Here is a 14,703-nt window from a genome sequence, read left to right as displayed (position 1 = left end):
TGAAAGTAATTAGGTTCCAACCACATATATTTCTGGAAAACATATGTTATACCTCCATGTCGTCTAACATAGTTAAGCTACAAAAACACACTCAGTTTTCTGATAGTAAACAGGGCTCAAATTAAGATACAAATGAAACATCAAAAACAAAAAAAAATAACCTACCATTTCTAGGGTTTCTTCAGCAAGACGAATATCAGTCTTTGGCACATCCATGCACAAATCTAGCTAATTCTTCCATGTTTGATGATTTCAGTTTTCTTCCACCATAGATAATCTCTTTAACCCATGAGTTCTTACACGAAACTCGACTACTAGTGACGATTATACAGACTGTGATCGACCACAAATAAATTCTACTTAATTCTGATTTGTTGTCTTATATTGGTCACTTAAAGTAGTACTTCTTGCAATTTACCCAAATAGATCGAGAACATTCTAGAGGGGATTGCTCGTCGAAAAAGAGCTGAAACCAGAAATATCACTCCAAGCAGAAGCTGCATTCCATTGATCATTTCTTGGGATCCCTCCCATTAACTGTCTCGACAAATTTAGCTCCGGATGTTCTTCAATTTTAACAGATGCCATCTGACTTAGCATCGAGCTCGAAAGTTTTGGCCTCACAGATTGGCTCGTCTCACCCAAAGCTAACCCGGTTTCACCGCTGTGGAACTGGTAAACCCCCGGTGAGTTTGGGTCCAGAACACCACCCAAGTAAGGGAATTGCTGCATCTGTTGCAACCTCCATGGCTCAATAATGCTGCCGCCACTGCTGGACAAAAGCGAAGCCACCCCACCCCCAATGCCACCATTTCCACCCCCACTGCCGAACAAGCCACTTCCCAACTGGAAGTTCATTTCACCTGTTCCAAGTACAGAAGGAGCAGAAATTCCGCTGTAGTTCAGCCCCATAGTGTCATTAAAGTTATCGGTAAGCTGACTTAGAGGAGACATAAAGCGTAGCGGTGGAAGTTGAGGCGTGAGGCCTAACATATGATTTTCCTGGCCGCTGTTGGAGGAAATAGAACCGCCGGAGCTTGTGGCGGTTTGCCTATTTTCACTCGCTGGAGATTTCGAGCTCACAGATTTGCTTCTTTTGTTCCTCCGGCAGCCTCCACCCACCGGAACACTTCTCAAAGCGCCGCCTCTAGTCCAGTACCTTCTACACGTCTTGCAAAAGTGACGTGGCTGAGATAGACTGTAGTTGTTGAAGTAACAAAACTTTGTGTTTACTGACTCGCAACGAGGGCATTTCAAGGAGGTTTCAGGCATCGGTATGTTGGCCATCCGTGCCCGTTCAGCCATCGAGCCAGGGCGGATCGTCCCAGATCCACTGCCTCCATGTGGTGGCGCCGGTGGTTCAGGCTGTGGCGGGAGTAAAGGGTTTGTGCTGCTGCTTCCAATAATTATTTGATGATTCTGTTGCTGCAGAAAATTATCATAAAAAGCAAGAAAATGAAAACATAATACATATGGTATATATTCAACAAATTAGTAAAGAGTCATTAGGACGTTAAGAAATATAAACAACACAACCAAGAAGATTAACAAGATCAAAAGGAAGGAGAATATTTATCTTTTTATTTTTTGCTTTTTTCTCAAAGAAGCCATGGTAGCCTATGAATTTTTTTTTAAAAAAAAAAATTTAAAATCTAAAAAAAAAACCCCTCACCTGCTGCCAGTTGGCTGGATCAAGGTAGGTTGGAATAGAAGAAAAAACCATTGTAAAGGCTTTGAAGATATGGTGGAGAATCACATCAACTGGAGAGTTAACAAGCAAGAGAATAATAAAGAGAGGAGAATGAGAATAAGGAGCTAAAATAAAGGGAAAGGCTTTATGCCCTTATATATATATATATATATATATATATATATATATATATATATATATATATATATATATATATATATATATATAGAGTGGGTATATACATATATATATACACACACACACACAAGCATCAAGTACTAATTTGTTTTCACTCTGTCTAGTTTTGTTTTATTGCTTTTTAGGGTTTCGAGAGGTGCTTGGCTTATTTTCTTAATTACTTAACCCTTAAGCTTTATGTATCTGTGGTGCTATTGCTGTGATTGCATGAAAAAAAGCGATGATTTTCAATGCATTATTTTAATGAGGGGAAGAGTGATTTTGACTGCGTAGTCACCATTAAAATATTTTGACGTGTTTAATTTTATTATTTTGTTTCTAAAAATGAAATCTTCTATATAATATTTCAGAAATTTAATCTACATCTATTGATATTAATATGGCCAAAGAAAATTAATTTTTTTAAAAAAACAAAAGTTCAGGACTTTAGGATATATTTAATTTGAGTAAAAACAAAAAGATTTCAACTGATTTTTTGGAGTTAAAATTTATAGTTCTGGAAATTTTATTATTTTTATCACAATGAGGACAATAAATATTTGTATATTTGGTCGTTCGTGTATGTAACAAAGTGAATGTGTTTAAAAATTACAAATAAATAAATACTAAATATATTCTGAAAGACAAATTTTAAATTTTTAAAATAAATCACTATACCAAAAAAAAAATATGAAACGAACAACTAGGAATATCGATCGAAATTTTGTTTGGGTCGCTGATTGAGAATATATATCACTTCTGGTCTTATAACAATAACTTATAAGTGGTTTAATTTGACTCAAATATTAAACAAATTTAATCGTATTTTTACTTCTTTCTTTCAAGAAAATATATATTGTGTGGATATTTACATGTTTATATAATAAAGAAAAAGTATGCGAATGCTGAAGGGTGTGGTTTTGGTGGAATTAAATTATAAATAGTTTGTCCCGACCGAATGAAACTTTTTTTGGCTCCGGTCTGTTAATCTCTTCCCCACTCCACTTCTCCAACAATCTTTATTTTCATGGGACACGCATTTTATTATAATTTATTACAAAGTATATCTTATAAATCATGGTGATATTTCAGTGACAAGGAAGAATGAGTGCTATCATATTTTAATTTTGTCCAATGTTAGGATTTATCGAAACCTTTAATTTAGTCAAAATTTTCATGTCTCCTGTAATCGAACCATTTCCTAAGATGTAAACGGTAAATTATTAAGCTCGGCCCAGTTTTATTGGGCCCAATATCCATCAGACTGTAGACCAATCTTCTATGTTTGCATAAGGCCCCAAGTTTCAAATTACCAGGGCCTATGTGTCTTACCCAATGTTTCAAGATAAAGCCTAGTGTAGAAAAAACAAAACAAAGGTAGAACTTAAAGCGGATACCCGATCAAGTGAGGTAAAAACTTGTATGAGACGGTCTCACATATCGTATTTTGTGAGGCGGATTTCTTATTTTGGTCATTAATGAAAAAGTATTATATTTTACGTTAAGAGTATTACTTTTTATTGTGAATATCGGTAGGGTTGACGCGTCTCGTAGATAAAGATTCGTGAGACCGTCTCTCAAGAGACCTACTCATCAAGCGAAACTAAAAAAATTCAATTAAATGTTTTCTTAAATGACATTGTCATATAGGGTGTATTCAGTGTGCAATAACTTGATTTAACATGTTATTGTGTTAGCTCGACGGTTTACAATAACAGGTTCTTGTAAAATTAAATTTGAAAAACGCAAAAAACATCAGTCCCAGTAAATCCATGTTAACTAAAACAACAGTTTTAACTAAGGACCTAAATCTCTAATCAAATTTCCAATAATTAATCATGATGGTGCTGGTTATAAATATTATTAAAGGGTGGTAACCTGGGGTTAACGAGTGCTTACATATTCACATGCACTTTTATTAAATTGATTATTAAATTAAATCAAGTGGAGTTACATTGTGATTTTTCCTCTTTCTTTCTATAATATATAATATTTTTTCGAGTCCCCGTTGACAATAAACAGTTACTTACGAAGTTCAATATGTGCAATTTGGGATATTAATTAGGGCGAACTGCTATTTCGATCAAAATGTATGAATTTCGTTTGTGTGTGTAACACAACACATATATACATGTTCTTTTTCAAAGAATATATATTATATTTAGTTTTCAATTCCCACTGTAAATATTAATTAATTTTATTTTGATGCGATGTATCACTAGCTAATAATTAAGTCGTTTTGATTAGAAAAATCAAAATAAAATCATTTATGGGATTGGATTTATTCTTGTCAAGTAGAGGTGTAACCGCGTGCGACAGGTATCAACTCGAATGAGGTTAAGACAGTGTTTACAATAATTTATTTAAATTATATAGTAGGTCTCTTATGAGACGGTCTCACGAATCTTTATCTGTGAGACGGATCAATCCTATCGATATTCACCATAAAAAGTAATACTATCAGCATAAAAAGTAATACTTTTTCATTAATGACCCAAATAAGATACTATCTCACACAAGTTTTTACTAAAATTATATATGAAATGTGAGAACCTGAAATTCCAGCAGTAGCAACAGCTGGCTAATTTCAGCGGAAGCTAACAATTCCAGCTGTAAATCATATTTCAGAAGATCATATTTTCCAGCAGACAAAATCCAGTAGCAGAAGAGCGAATTCCAGCAGACAGTTACTGATTCAGCTTATGAGTTGTAACTGAAGCATTTAACATGGAATGAAGGCTGTTAATAGCAGATTATGGTCATTTATTTGAGAGGCTAACAGTCAGATTTTGGCCTATAAATAGCACCCTCAATCTCTGAATTGGTATTATACAAATCTTGAGTTATCACTTGAAATATTTGAGTTAAGAGAGTGCTGATTTTCGAGCAGCAGAAACCAGTAGCAAGAACAAGCAGATTTCATACTTCAACCGAAACACTTTTAGCAAATTACAGTAAGTGGGCTTATGTATAAATATCTTGAAACTCGTTTGATGATTTCTGATTTAAAGCAAAGTACTCTTGATTTCTGATATCTGATTTTGAAGCACTAAAACTTAGTGAACTAATGGTAGGAATATATATTCTGAACATTACTGATTACTGGCCTCACCCCTTAGAGGAGTTAACATATAGGGGACTGATATCAGTTTAGTCATGAAATTCACGAACGTGCTCAGTGCTTATTTGATAAACTTCTGATTTCCGATTACTGAAAACTGATTACTGATTTCTGAACACTGAACACTGATTTTCGTTATGAAAATAAGAATTTCTGTATATTTTCGTATTACTATTCTGTATGAAGATGATTTCGAAAATTGGGAGTTATTCCCGCCCCCGCTTACTGAGTGACAACCATATCACTCACTCACCATAACATCTCAGATAAGAACGATGAAGAAATGTTAGAAGAAAAGGAGCAAAATCTGTTTTGGGGATGGTGATGAAGAAGACTGTTATTCTCAGTTTCAAATAATGTTTTTCCGCTGCATCTGTAGAAGCAATGTTTTATCTGTTTTACATTTCCGCTGTAAAACATTAATGATTCGAATTTGTATCAGACAATGAATTATTTCGTATTGCGAATAAAAAGTCTGGTTTCTGAATTTTGTACAGGCTTGTTATTTTCGAATGTAAATTTGAAAGCAACATCGGTGTCAACCCACCCCGTCTCAGGGCGTAACATGAAAACTATAAAACATTTAAATAAGTTATGAAAACACTGCTCGAAACTTTTTGCAAAAAGTTGTGGAAAGTGTTTTCACAATCATGACGAAGTAAATTGACCTAAATGTATCTTTGTTCTTCTATTCTAATTGATTTGAACACATAATATTATAAGCAATTGATGATTTTAAAGTATCTAGATTTTTATACAGACTAAGCATCGATAATGTTTGGTTCTTATTACGTTGTTTATCATCGTATTCTGCTTCTTCTTCTTCCTCTTTTTTTTTTTTTTTTGTTCTTGTATCTATAAATTTATTGGGGAAAGTTAGGATTTTAGGTAAGTTAGTATATGTTGTGGATTTTAGTGTATAAAATTTTATTTTTCGTCTAATAATCTGAAGGAAAAAAATAGGGTTTGATATTTTTTTTCCTGAAATAACTAAATCCAACTAATATTGCTTATTTGGTATTTATGTTCTTCTACATAGCTCATATGATGATAAACATACATTAAATTCAAACTAAGCAATGAAAATCTTTTTTCTTTTCATTTTAAAATATTATGCATCATCCTAGTTTGTTTTTCACTTTATTTTTGCTTAAATGAATTTTAATTAGTGTAACATGTCTATTTGTATCATATGAACCACATAAGAGAAAATTATTTCAATTAGCAACATTTGGATTTTGGTAATTTCGGACAAAAAATCCAAGTTATAGGATACAAATAAAAAAATCTCATGAGATAACATAAAAATCTCAAGATATAATTATTATAAATATCGATGTACAATATTTTTTTAGATAATTTTGATTATTATGTGATTAAAATAATAAATATTTAAGATGTTTAGTCAGTGTAATGGAGTACCAACACAGTTTTCTTGTTTCTTTTTTCTTCTTCTTTTTTAAAGATAATGTGGTGACCGGAGACGAAGTGGGTAGTTGAATAAAATATTCCAATTTAAAGTTAATTGTTATATAAATTAGTGGCTAATCGTCATTTAATTTTTTGTACAGATAAATCAAGAAAAGGTTAATCTTTACACAGATAGGCGAGATTAAAACATTTTGATTAAAAAATGTGATTAATATTTAATTTGGGTGTGCATTTTTTCGTATAAAAATCAAATTTTATATATATATATATATATATATATATATATATATATATATATATATATAAAATTAAGTGAGAAATAAATATTTATTCTGTATAATTGAAGCATAAGTCGGATAAGCACCAAAGGCACCGATATAAAAGCCAATCTACTTTTCAACCAACAGAAATCTTGAGTATATTATTATCTAATAATTAATGGAGGCGATATGTGGAGAGTAGATACGTAAACGAACTAAACCGTTTGTGAGTTATTCGAAGTGTGATTCGATAAAAGCTCGTTTGAGCTCGTTTAATGAGGCTCGTTAAGATAAACAAACCAAACTCAAGTTTTATCTTATTCGGCTCGTTAGCTCGCGAACATGTTCGTTGGTAAGTTCATGAGTAATCTTTTAGATGAAACAATAATAGTTTTGACATTTGATTTATTGATTTTGTATATTATTTATAAAATATATAGAAAATCTATTAAATTTATTTATTATAATAAATTTACAAATTTTAATAAGCATAATATATTTTTCTTTAAATATATAATATATTTTTTAATTAATTTAATGAAAATTTAAATGTATAATTCATATTTATTAAGTTTGTTTAGGTTCGATAAAGACTTGAATAAGCTCGTGAGCCATGTATATATTCGTTAAATAAAGCTCGATCTCGGCTCGATTATAAAAGAACCAAGCTCAAACATTCAAGAGTTCGACTCGGCTCGACTCGATTACATCCCTACGTGAAATACTATGACTCCATACTTTTTACACACACACATCTACCAACACGACTCTAACATCAGAATTTTCGAAAATTAATATTTCGTCTCCTATCACTTTTTTTTTTCAACGAATAAACTAAAGCAAACTTTAATTTATAAGTTCGATATTGTTTTCATGTATATGTATTATCGACATCACAAAAGAAATGTATAGTTTGTTTACAAAATAAAAAAACACAGATGATGTAATATATATAATTTTGATATCTTGTATATTTATCGTATACATTTATGTAAACGTTAATGAGCAGATGCTCATTTAATAGACGTGATAATACGTATAAAATTTATATATTCAGTAAGTGAATGTCATTTTATCGCTAATTATGTTAATATGCATATAAATCTTTGATTTTAAAATTTTAAATTATTAAATATATGATCAAATGAGTTGTGTGAATGAGATATCAATCTAATCATTCAATTCACATTCCAAAGTCACAGGATGGGCCAATGAAAATACACCATCTCCAGTAGCAAATATGGTGGGGTCAGAGCAATACCTCATAATTTCTCTCGCTCTCTCTTTTTTCTTTTGTTTGTTTTTTTCCCTCTTCATTTTCGGAGACTTGAGAGCAAACTATGTAGGACTTTAATTTGGAAGTAAATGAAAAGAAGACATCTCATCCTACCATCGGGATAATGTTATGTGATTGACAAAAACTTGTGTGAGACGGACTCAACGATCGTATTTATGAGACGAATCTCTTATTTGGGTCATCCATGAAAAAATATTACTATTTATGCTAAGAATGTTACTTTTTATTGTGAATATTGATAGTATTGACCTGTCTCACAGATAAAGATTTGTTAAACCGTCTCATAAGAGACCTAATTTGTTATATATCATTTTTAACATATGATCGTATATTAGATAACGTGATCATTTATTGAACATCTTATAATAATAATTTTGGTTTGTCAATCTCACCGAAATTTATTTTCATTTTTATTATGGATAGTTTTTTTTATGTAAATTTGATTATGCGTGATTATCAATAATTTCATACAATTTTCCATCTTCTCATTTTTTATCATATAGTTTTTTCCTAAAAAAATTATATATTTATAAATTCAAATAATTAAGGAAACCACGTGCGATTGTTAATAGTATATTGAACAAAGAATCTCTCTTTTGTTTCTTGATAATCAAAATCAATTTTTATATAATTAATAAATGATTGGGTCTCATGTGAGACCGTCTCACGGATTTTAATCTGTGAGACGGGTCAATCCGACGGATATTCAAAATAAAAATTAATACTCTCAACATAAAAAGTAATGCTTTTTCATAGACGACCCAAATAAGATATCTGTCTCACAAATATGATCCGTGAGACCGTCTCACACAAGTTTTTGCCTTGATTTAAATATATATAGGCAAAAGAAATGAAAGATGATAATCGATAAGCAAGTAAACTCCGTCAACTCACCAAGCATTATTCGGTGTAGGCTTTTACTGATCCAACCCCACCACACAAACCGGCAACCGCCTCCCTGTGAAACGTATCGCTCAAATATGATCCAATTCATTCTCTTCTTAAACACCCAATAAGGTCGAGCACACAAAAAGATACGCGTTTTCCCTTTACTTACGTGACTCGCTTTATCGACGAAATACGTTGGAACAATGTGAGTTATGTAGCTGACGAGATTCTCGAGAGTTGGATTTGAGACAGAGACTTGGTACTTGTAGGCTTGCCTTTTTTTTTTACTGTTGAAAGGCGGTAGATTAAAAGGAAGAGAAATATGTGGATTGCGGGAACAGTTGATAGTTCAGGACGCCCAAGTCTTTGTGGATTCTTGGTTGAAGCTTATCCCAAGAGGTATTCTTCCAAGATCCCCTCTGATTTGGTACTTTTCTTGGGTCTTGGATTCATAGATTGGTAATGTTTCCTCTGAGATACTTGTGAAAGATTGAGTTTTTATTGCTTTTAGAAACGAAGAGACGAAGAATATATGGATTTTGTGTCTTTTGTTTAGGAATTTCATTTGATTGATTTTTGGATTTGACGGGTCTGAATCAATGTCTCCCGCCTGTCTTTGGAGGATGCTAGTAGATAGATACGTGGGTTAGCTACAAACTTCACCGTGTCTTATTAATTTGAATTCCCCTTTGTTGTTTTGCGTTTTTAATTTATATCTTTCTTTCTAGATGATTACCTGGGGTTTGTAGAATTTAGTTTATTGCGTGTGAGTCGTGGAAAGATTAGTAAAATGAATCAGTCCAGGGCTTTAGTGGGGTTGGGAGTTTGTAGCTGGGATTGACTTTAGGGAGATATATTTATGAAGATTGTACTTTTCTCAAAATGTTTGTTGGGGTGAATTTTTTATAACCCCGCGTCGAGAAACGCCCTTCGAAAGGGGAAAAGCTTGCGGGGGATGGGAGATGCTCTTCTAACTGTTCTTTCAATGGAGAACCACCACCCTTCAACCCTCTTATCTATGGATTATAGTGCCTCGTCCTCACATGATGAATTAGACCTTGAGATGAATCGCCAAGTCATTTTAACACGTCCACCTGATATTAACTTACCTCTTTCTGCCGAAAGGAGCCCCCCTCCTCAGCCTTGGAACACTGAGCACTGTGACATTCTTGATGTTGGACTCGGTTCCCAGTTGTACGAAACAGAGAGTTTCCTAAGTGTCCCCAAGATTGGGAGGAAATGTGCCAAAAGGATTGATAGCATCTGGGGTGCCTGGTTCTTTTTCAGCTTTTACTTTAAACCTGTGTTGAATGAGAAATCAAAGGTGAAAATCACACGTGATCGTAATGGAGTTTCTGGGTTCGATAAGTCTGACCTCCAGCTCGATGTTTTCATGGTTCAACATGATATGGAGAATATGTACATGTGGGTGTTCAAAGAAAGGCCTGAGAACGCTCTAGGTAAGATGCAGCTTCGCAGTTTTATGAATGGCCATTCTCGTCAAGGAGAGCGACCTTTTCCATTTAGTGTTGATAAAGGTTTCGTTCGGTCACATAGGATGCAGCGAAAGCATTACAGGGGACTATCGAACCCTCAGTGTGTTCATGGCATTGAGGTCGTTCCATCCCCTAATTTAGGGGCTCTTGATGAAGTTGATCGCAAAAGATGGATGGAACTTACGGGGCGGGATCTGAACTTTACTATTCCACCAGAAGCTAGTGATTTCGGGTCATGGAGAAATATGCCAAACACAGAGTTTGAACTCGAGAGGCCACCTGCTCCTATAAAGGCTAACAATAATTCACAGTCTAACTCAAAGAAATTGCTCAACGGATCCGTGCTAAATCTGTCAACTCAGCCACTCAACCAATGCCATGAGGATGCAAATGACCTATCTCCCATCAGCAAACGGAAAAAGGAGTTCTTCTCACAAGGGAATGGTGATGATTGTTACTTATCCGTGAGTGCTCATTCTGATCGAATCTCAGATTTGGAAGTGCACTCAAACGAGCCACACTGGTTAAATGAATTCAGTGGGGTGCTTAGAAACGTCTATGGTCCCGTTACAGCTGCCAAAACCATATACGAGGATGAAGATGGTTACCTAATCGTAATTAGCTTGCCCTTTGTCGATCTTCAGAGAGTAAAAGTTTCTTGGAGAAACACAATAACACATGGGATAATCAAGGTGTCATGTACTAGTACATCCGGCACACCGTTCATCAAGAGACACAACAGGACATTCAAGCTCACTGATATATCCGCAGAACACTGCCCTACTGGAGAATTTGTTCGAGAAATCCGACTTTCAACCCGTATCCCAGAAGATGCTAATATAGAAGCATACTACGATGGACCAGGAACAGTACTCGAAATTTTGGTGCCAAAACCTCACGGGGTTCCCGAAGAACATGAAGTTCATGTGTGTCTTCGTCCTCACCATGGTGTTAATGATCTTATGTTGACTTAAAAAGCCTTTCTTTGGTGATGTGCCAGGTGATCGTTGTTTTCATTGTTTTCTAACATCCGCACCTTGCACGTGTTGTATTGATCCAACAAAATATGCATCTGAGTAGCTTTAGGTGTAATTTCTTTTTGCTTTGGAAGTGATATTTGAAGTATTGATTATTTAACCCTTTCTTGCTTTTCTTCTCGAGGAAAAAATAAAAATATGTTCGCTTATTTATTTCTGGTGCAACGAATCAGCCGTGAACTTCAGTAATAATTTTATCTTATTTTGGAAGTCTTTATTTGTGTAAAAATCTATTTGCTTATGGTAGCTTATAAAATTAGTTGACATCGGCACACCCCACCGACCCTAAACTTGTGCCAGCTGTCTTTTGGTGTATTTATAATATTAATTAATACATAGTTTATAATTGAAAATGCCAAATTAGTTTACCCAATCCGATTTAGGTCGCAGGTTGGTGTTACAGGCAACGTACACGATAGGCGAGGCAAGATTCAATTTTGGGTGCACTAGAGACAAAATATCAAAAAATCTTTGACGTCGCTCGAGAATTAAAAAACAACGATAGGCAAGGCAATTAAGATTCAACACACCAGGCTATTGTCCGAGCATGTGGAGAAAAGCAATACTTCGATTTTACGAGGTTTTTATACGAAACAAACTATTTTCCGATTTACTTGTCATAAATTCTTATTACGGAGTGTTGTTATTGTGTAAGAAATTCTTCCATATAATCGACTACTTTTGTATCAAATCATTCTTAGTTACTGTTAAGTGTTATCCTTGACAGCTGTCAATTAGTTGGAAGTAGCCAGTTAACTAGTTTGCTTTTGACTTGTACATATAAATAGGTAACTTGCGTATTTTTGTTACTCTCCTTCAATAATACAAGATCCTGAATCCAAAGCAAAAAGTTTTTTTATTTTCAAGGAATCAAAAGCATATCTCGATTATGAAGTTGAAAAAACTATCTATAATTATGTTTGCAAATACATTACAAAATGGTTCATTCAATTTCAGAATGGGTAGCTAGATAACGTAGACGGCACAAATCAAACAAATTTGAAAATTTGTTCTTCAGGTACATGTTGAAAGAAAATTTAAATATAGAACTAGAAATATGATTATATATGAATGCATAAGAGATAACAAAAAAAGAGTTCAGGTATTATTATCCAAATAACTCTGCTCCAAAATTTCACAGCAAGGCGAAATAAATTCTCTCACAAAATTAAGGTAAGATTGTATTGGTTCATCCCTGAAAATTCAGTAAAGAAAGCCAATCTGAAACAACACTCTTAGTTGCTTCTAAAAATGTATACCCAACCACGCTCTTCAGTTGCCCTCATACTTAGGATCTGCCAATACGTAGTGATAGGCAATCACCAGGGCAAATACGAAGATACCAAGAAAGTTGGCAATAAACCCCAGATCCTGATCATCAATCATCTGAGAATACAAGCAAAATAACGATCAACACCGTCGGTATACCTGAAGAACATATATGATCATCGAATTTCACATAAACAAGCAGTTCACTGAATTATCACAATACAGCATCAACTATCTAAGGTTATTTTCCCTCTTTATGTTAAAAGAATAACTGTTAAAAGCCGATATATGGCCGTCAGAGTACAGGGAAAATGTTACGGTCAATGAGGTTGATATTGCTAAAATCTGAACCTTGTGCACAATAATTTATTCCTCAGACTTCAATCTTCATGTTCAGTGACTCAAAAAATAGAACAAATTTTCAAAATGTTAAACACTCATCAGGTTCCTACGAAATAAGAAAAATGCATTGAGAAAGTAAACCAGTGGCATGAGTTGGTTTCAGGGAGTCTTGGTGTAAAAAGGCTATACTATCTCATCACTCAAAAGTCAAAAATACTATTAAATTGTATTTATTATATACTAATCACAGGCAGGAACAATGCAATAACATGTCATTCTAGCAGCATATTCTAATCACATTCAAAAAATTCAACCCCGTCAGAAACTGTCACGGTGAATCCTCAATTAACAAAAAAGGGAAAGGAGATTCTATTCAAGAACGAGGACAGTAAGATTGTGAAGCTTACACTGCAAAGCAAGAATATAATAACTTCCACACAGAATAGAGTAATTCTATTGCTGATCACATGAAATTTCCAGGAAAATGGTAGTTAACATGGCATTTATTCATAGCTGATCACTTGATTATTACAAAACTAATTCTATTGCTATTCCAAATTTTCTTGAATTCTTTTTTTTTCTTTTAGAATAAGGTCTGTTACCACTTTCCTCGAAAGATATAAAATCCAAACTTAATCAGGAACAAGAACTACGGGTCCATACAACATGATCGCAAGCTGAAACTACTCCTCACTTGTTGCTGGTACAAAGCCATCCAATTCAGTTTAAATCTATCTCTAACATACCATACGCAGAATAAAGCAACTTGAAAAAGCATAATGCCAAATGGAACCATTAACTAAAACAATAAATGAGAAAATCGTGCTTATAGCAGATCGAAGCATCAAAATTCCACTCATTTATTTTGATTTATAATTTGATATGTCGAGTTTCCTTTTCATTATTGTCGATTTGCCGCATGCACAAAAGCAGGGAAAAAAATATAGTAACTTTAAGTCCAAACAACACTCGGCACAACTAATAGTTAAATTACTCCTAGTTGATCCCCTCTCGAAATTAAAAGTTACAACTGGGAGGGAATTAATCGATGGACTCTTTCTCTGTTAAAGCCAAACGAGAGAGGGAAAAAAAGAAAAAAACCAGCAAAGAATTTTACAATTCTCTAAAAACGGCATTCAAGTAAGCAAAAACAAGGCGAACCCAGGCCCCAGCGTCATCCAATGAAAGGTCTTAAAAGCTATTTCACGTAAGTCGACCCAAAATATACTAAATCTTCAACTTCATACGCGCGTATTGTTGACCAAAAAATATATAATAGAATGCAGGGATCACGACACCATAAAAAAATTTCATCTTCTGAAGAACGTTACAGATCAAGGATCTGGTAACAAAAATCGAAAATAAAATCCGCTAAATGCAAGGATCTTCAAAACCATAAGCGCAACGAGAAGCTACAAATTGGGGGTAAAAAAAAAAAAAGAGTCCTTGAGAATCTTACGATTGTGGTTCGAGAAAATAACAGCGCCGAGAGGACTAGTGCAATTTAGTGTATGATTCTTGGTCTGCAAGACTGCAAAAAGTCTTCGTCTAAGTGGAAAACGTTTTGTTCTTCGAAACGCTGTCGTTTCCTGTAAACTCGGTGTGTAAAAATATTAAACCGAGTGTGGCTGCTGGGATTCGAGCCCAGGTCTCCACGGCCACAACGTGGAATTCTTACCACTAAACTACAGCCAC

At 34.0% G+C, this 14,703-nt stretch overlaps 3 protein-coding genes and 1 non-coding gene across 4 annotated transcripts; 1 reads left to right on the top strand and 3 right to left on the bottom strand.

Moving 5' to 3' along the window:
• On the bottom strand, positions 1 to 1,832 carry LOC140817891 (dof zinc finger protein DOF5.1-like). The gene is made up of 2 exons (XM_073177687.1): positions 1,673 to 1,832; positions 1 to 1,425 (listed from the first exon to the last, which is right to left on the bottom strand). Exons 1-2 carry the CDS (start codon positions 1,721 to 1,723, stop codon positions 439 to 441), a joined length of 1,038 nt encoding a protein of 345 aa, XP_073033788.1. The 5' UTR covers positions 1,724 to 1,832; the 3' UTR covers positions 1 to 438.
• A 7,037-nt stretch (positions 1,833 to 8,869) lies between these two features.
• Positions 8,870 to 11,550, top strand: LOC140817888 (uncharacterized). Its single transcript, XM_073177683.1, has one exon. The coding sequence runs from the start codon at positions 9,820 to 9,822 to the stop codon at positions 11,332 to 11,334; it is 1,515 nt and encodes a 504-aa protein (XP_073033784.1). The 5' UTR covers positions 8,870 to 9,819; the 3' UTR covers positions 11,335 to 11,550.
• Positions 11,551 to 12,482: 932 nt separating this feature from the next.
• On the bottom strand, positions 12,483 to 12,783 carry LOC140817880 (dolichyl-diphosphooligosaccharide--protein glycosyltransferase subunit 4A). Its single transcript, XM_073177678.1, has one exon. The coding sequence runs from the start codon at positions 12,781 to 12,783 to the stop codon at positions 12,670 to 12,672; it is 114 nt and encodes a 37-aa protein (XP_073033779.1). The 3' UTR covers positions 12,483 to 12,669.
• A 1,848-nt stretch (positions 12,784 to 14,631) lies between these two features.
• Positions 14,632 to 14,703, bottom strand: TRNAH-GUG (transfer RNA histidin (anticodon GUG)). The gene has a single exon. It is a non-coding gene; the product is annotated as a tRNA-His (tRNA).

The sequence above is a fragment of the Primulina eburnea genome, chromosome 2 (assembly GCF_022965805.1).
Source record: "Primulina eburnea isolate SZY01 chromosome 2, ASM2296580v1, whole genome shotgun sequence".
In the NCBI taxonomy this organism is placed as follows: domain Eukaryota; kingdom Viridiplantae; phylum Streptophyta; class Magnoliopsida; order Lamiales; family Gesneriaceae; genus Primulina; species Primulina eburnea.
The sequence above is the reverse complement of the archived record's forward strand: the minus strand, read 5'-3'. Positions and strand labels throughout refer to the sequence as shown.

Bases quoted from the DNA above. Each gene is read 5' to 3' on its own strand.
- LOC140817880 (XM_073177678.1), bottom strand. From the start codon at position 12,783: ATGATTGATGATCAGGATCTGGGGTTTATTGCCAACTTTCTTGGTATC.
- LOC140817891 (XM_073177687.1), bottom strand. From the start codon at position 1,723: ATGGTTTTTTCTTCTATTCCAACCTACCTTGATCCAGCCAACTGGCAG. The intron at 1,426-1,672 runs GTGAGGGGTTTT...AATTTTCTGCAG, and splicing joins ATCCAGCCAACTGGCAGCAG to CAACAGAATCATCAAATAAT.
- LOC140817888 (XM_073177683.1), top strand. From the start codon at position 9,820: ATGGGAGATGCTCTTCTAACTGTTCTTTCAATGGAGAACCACCACCCT.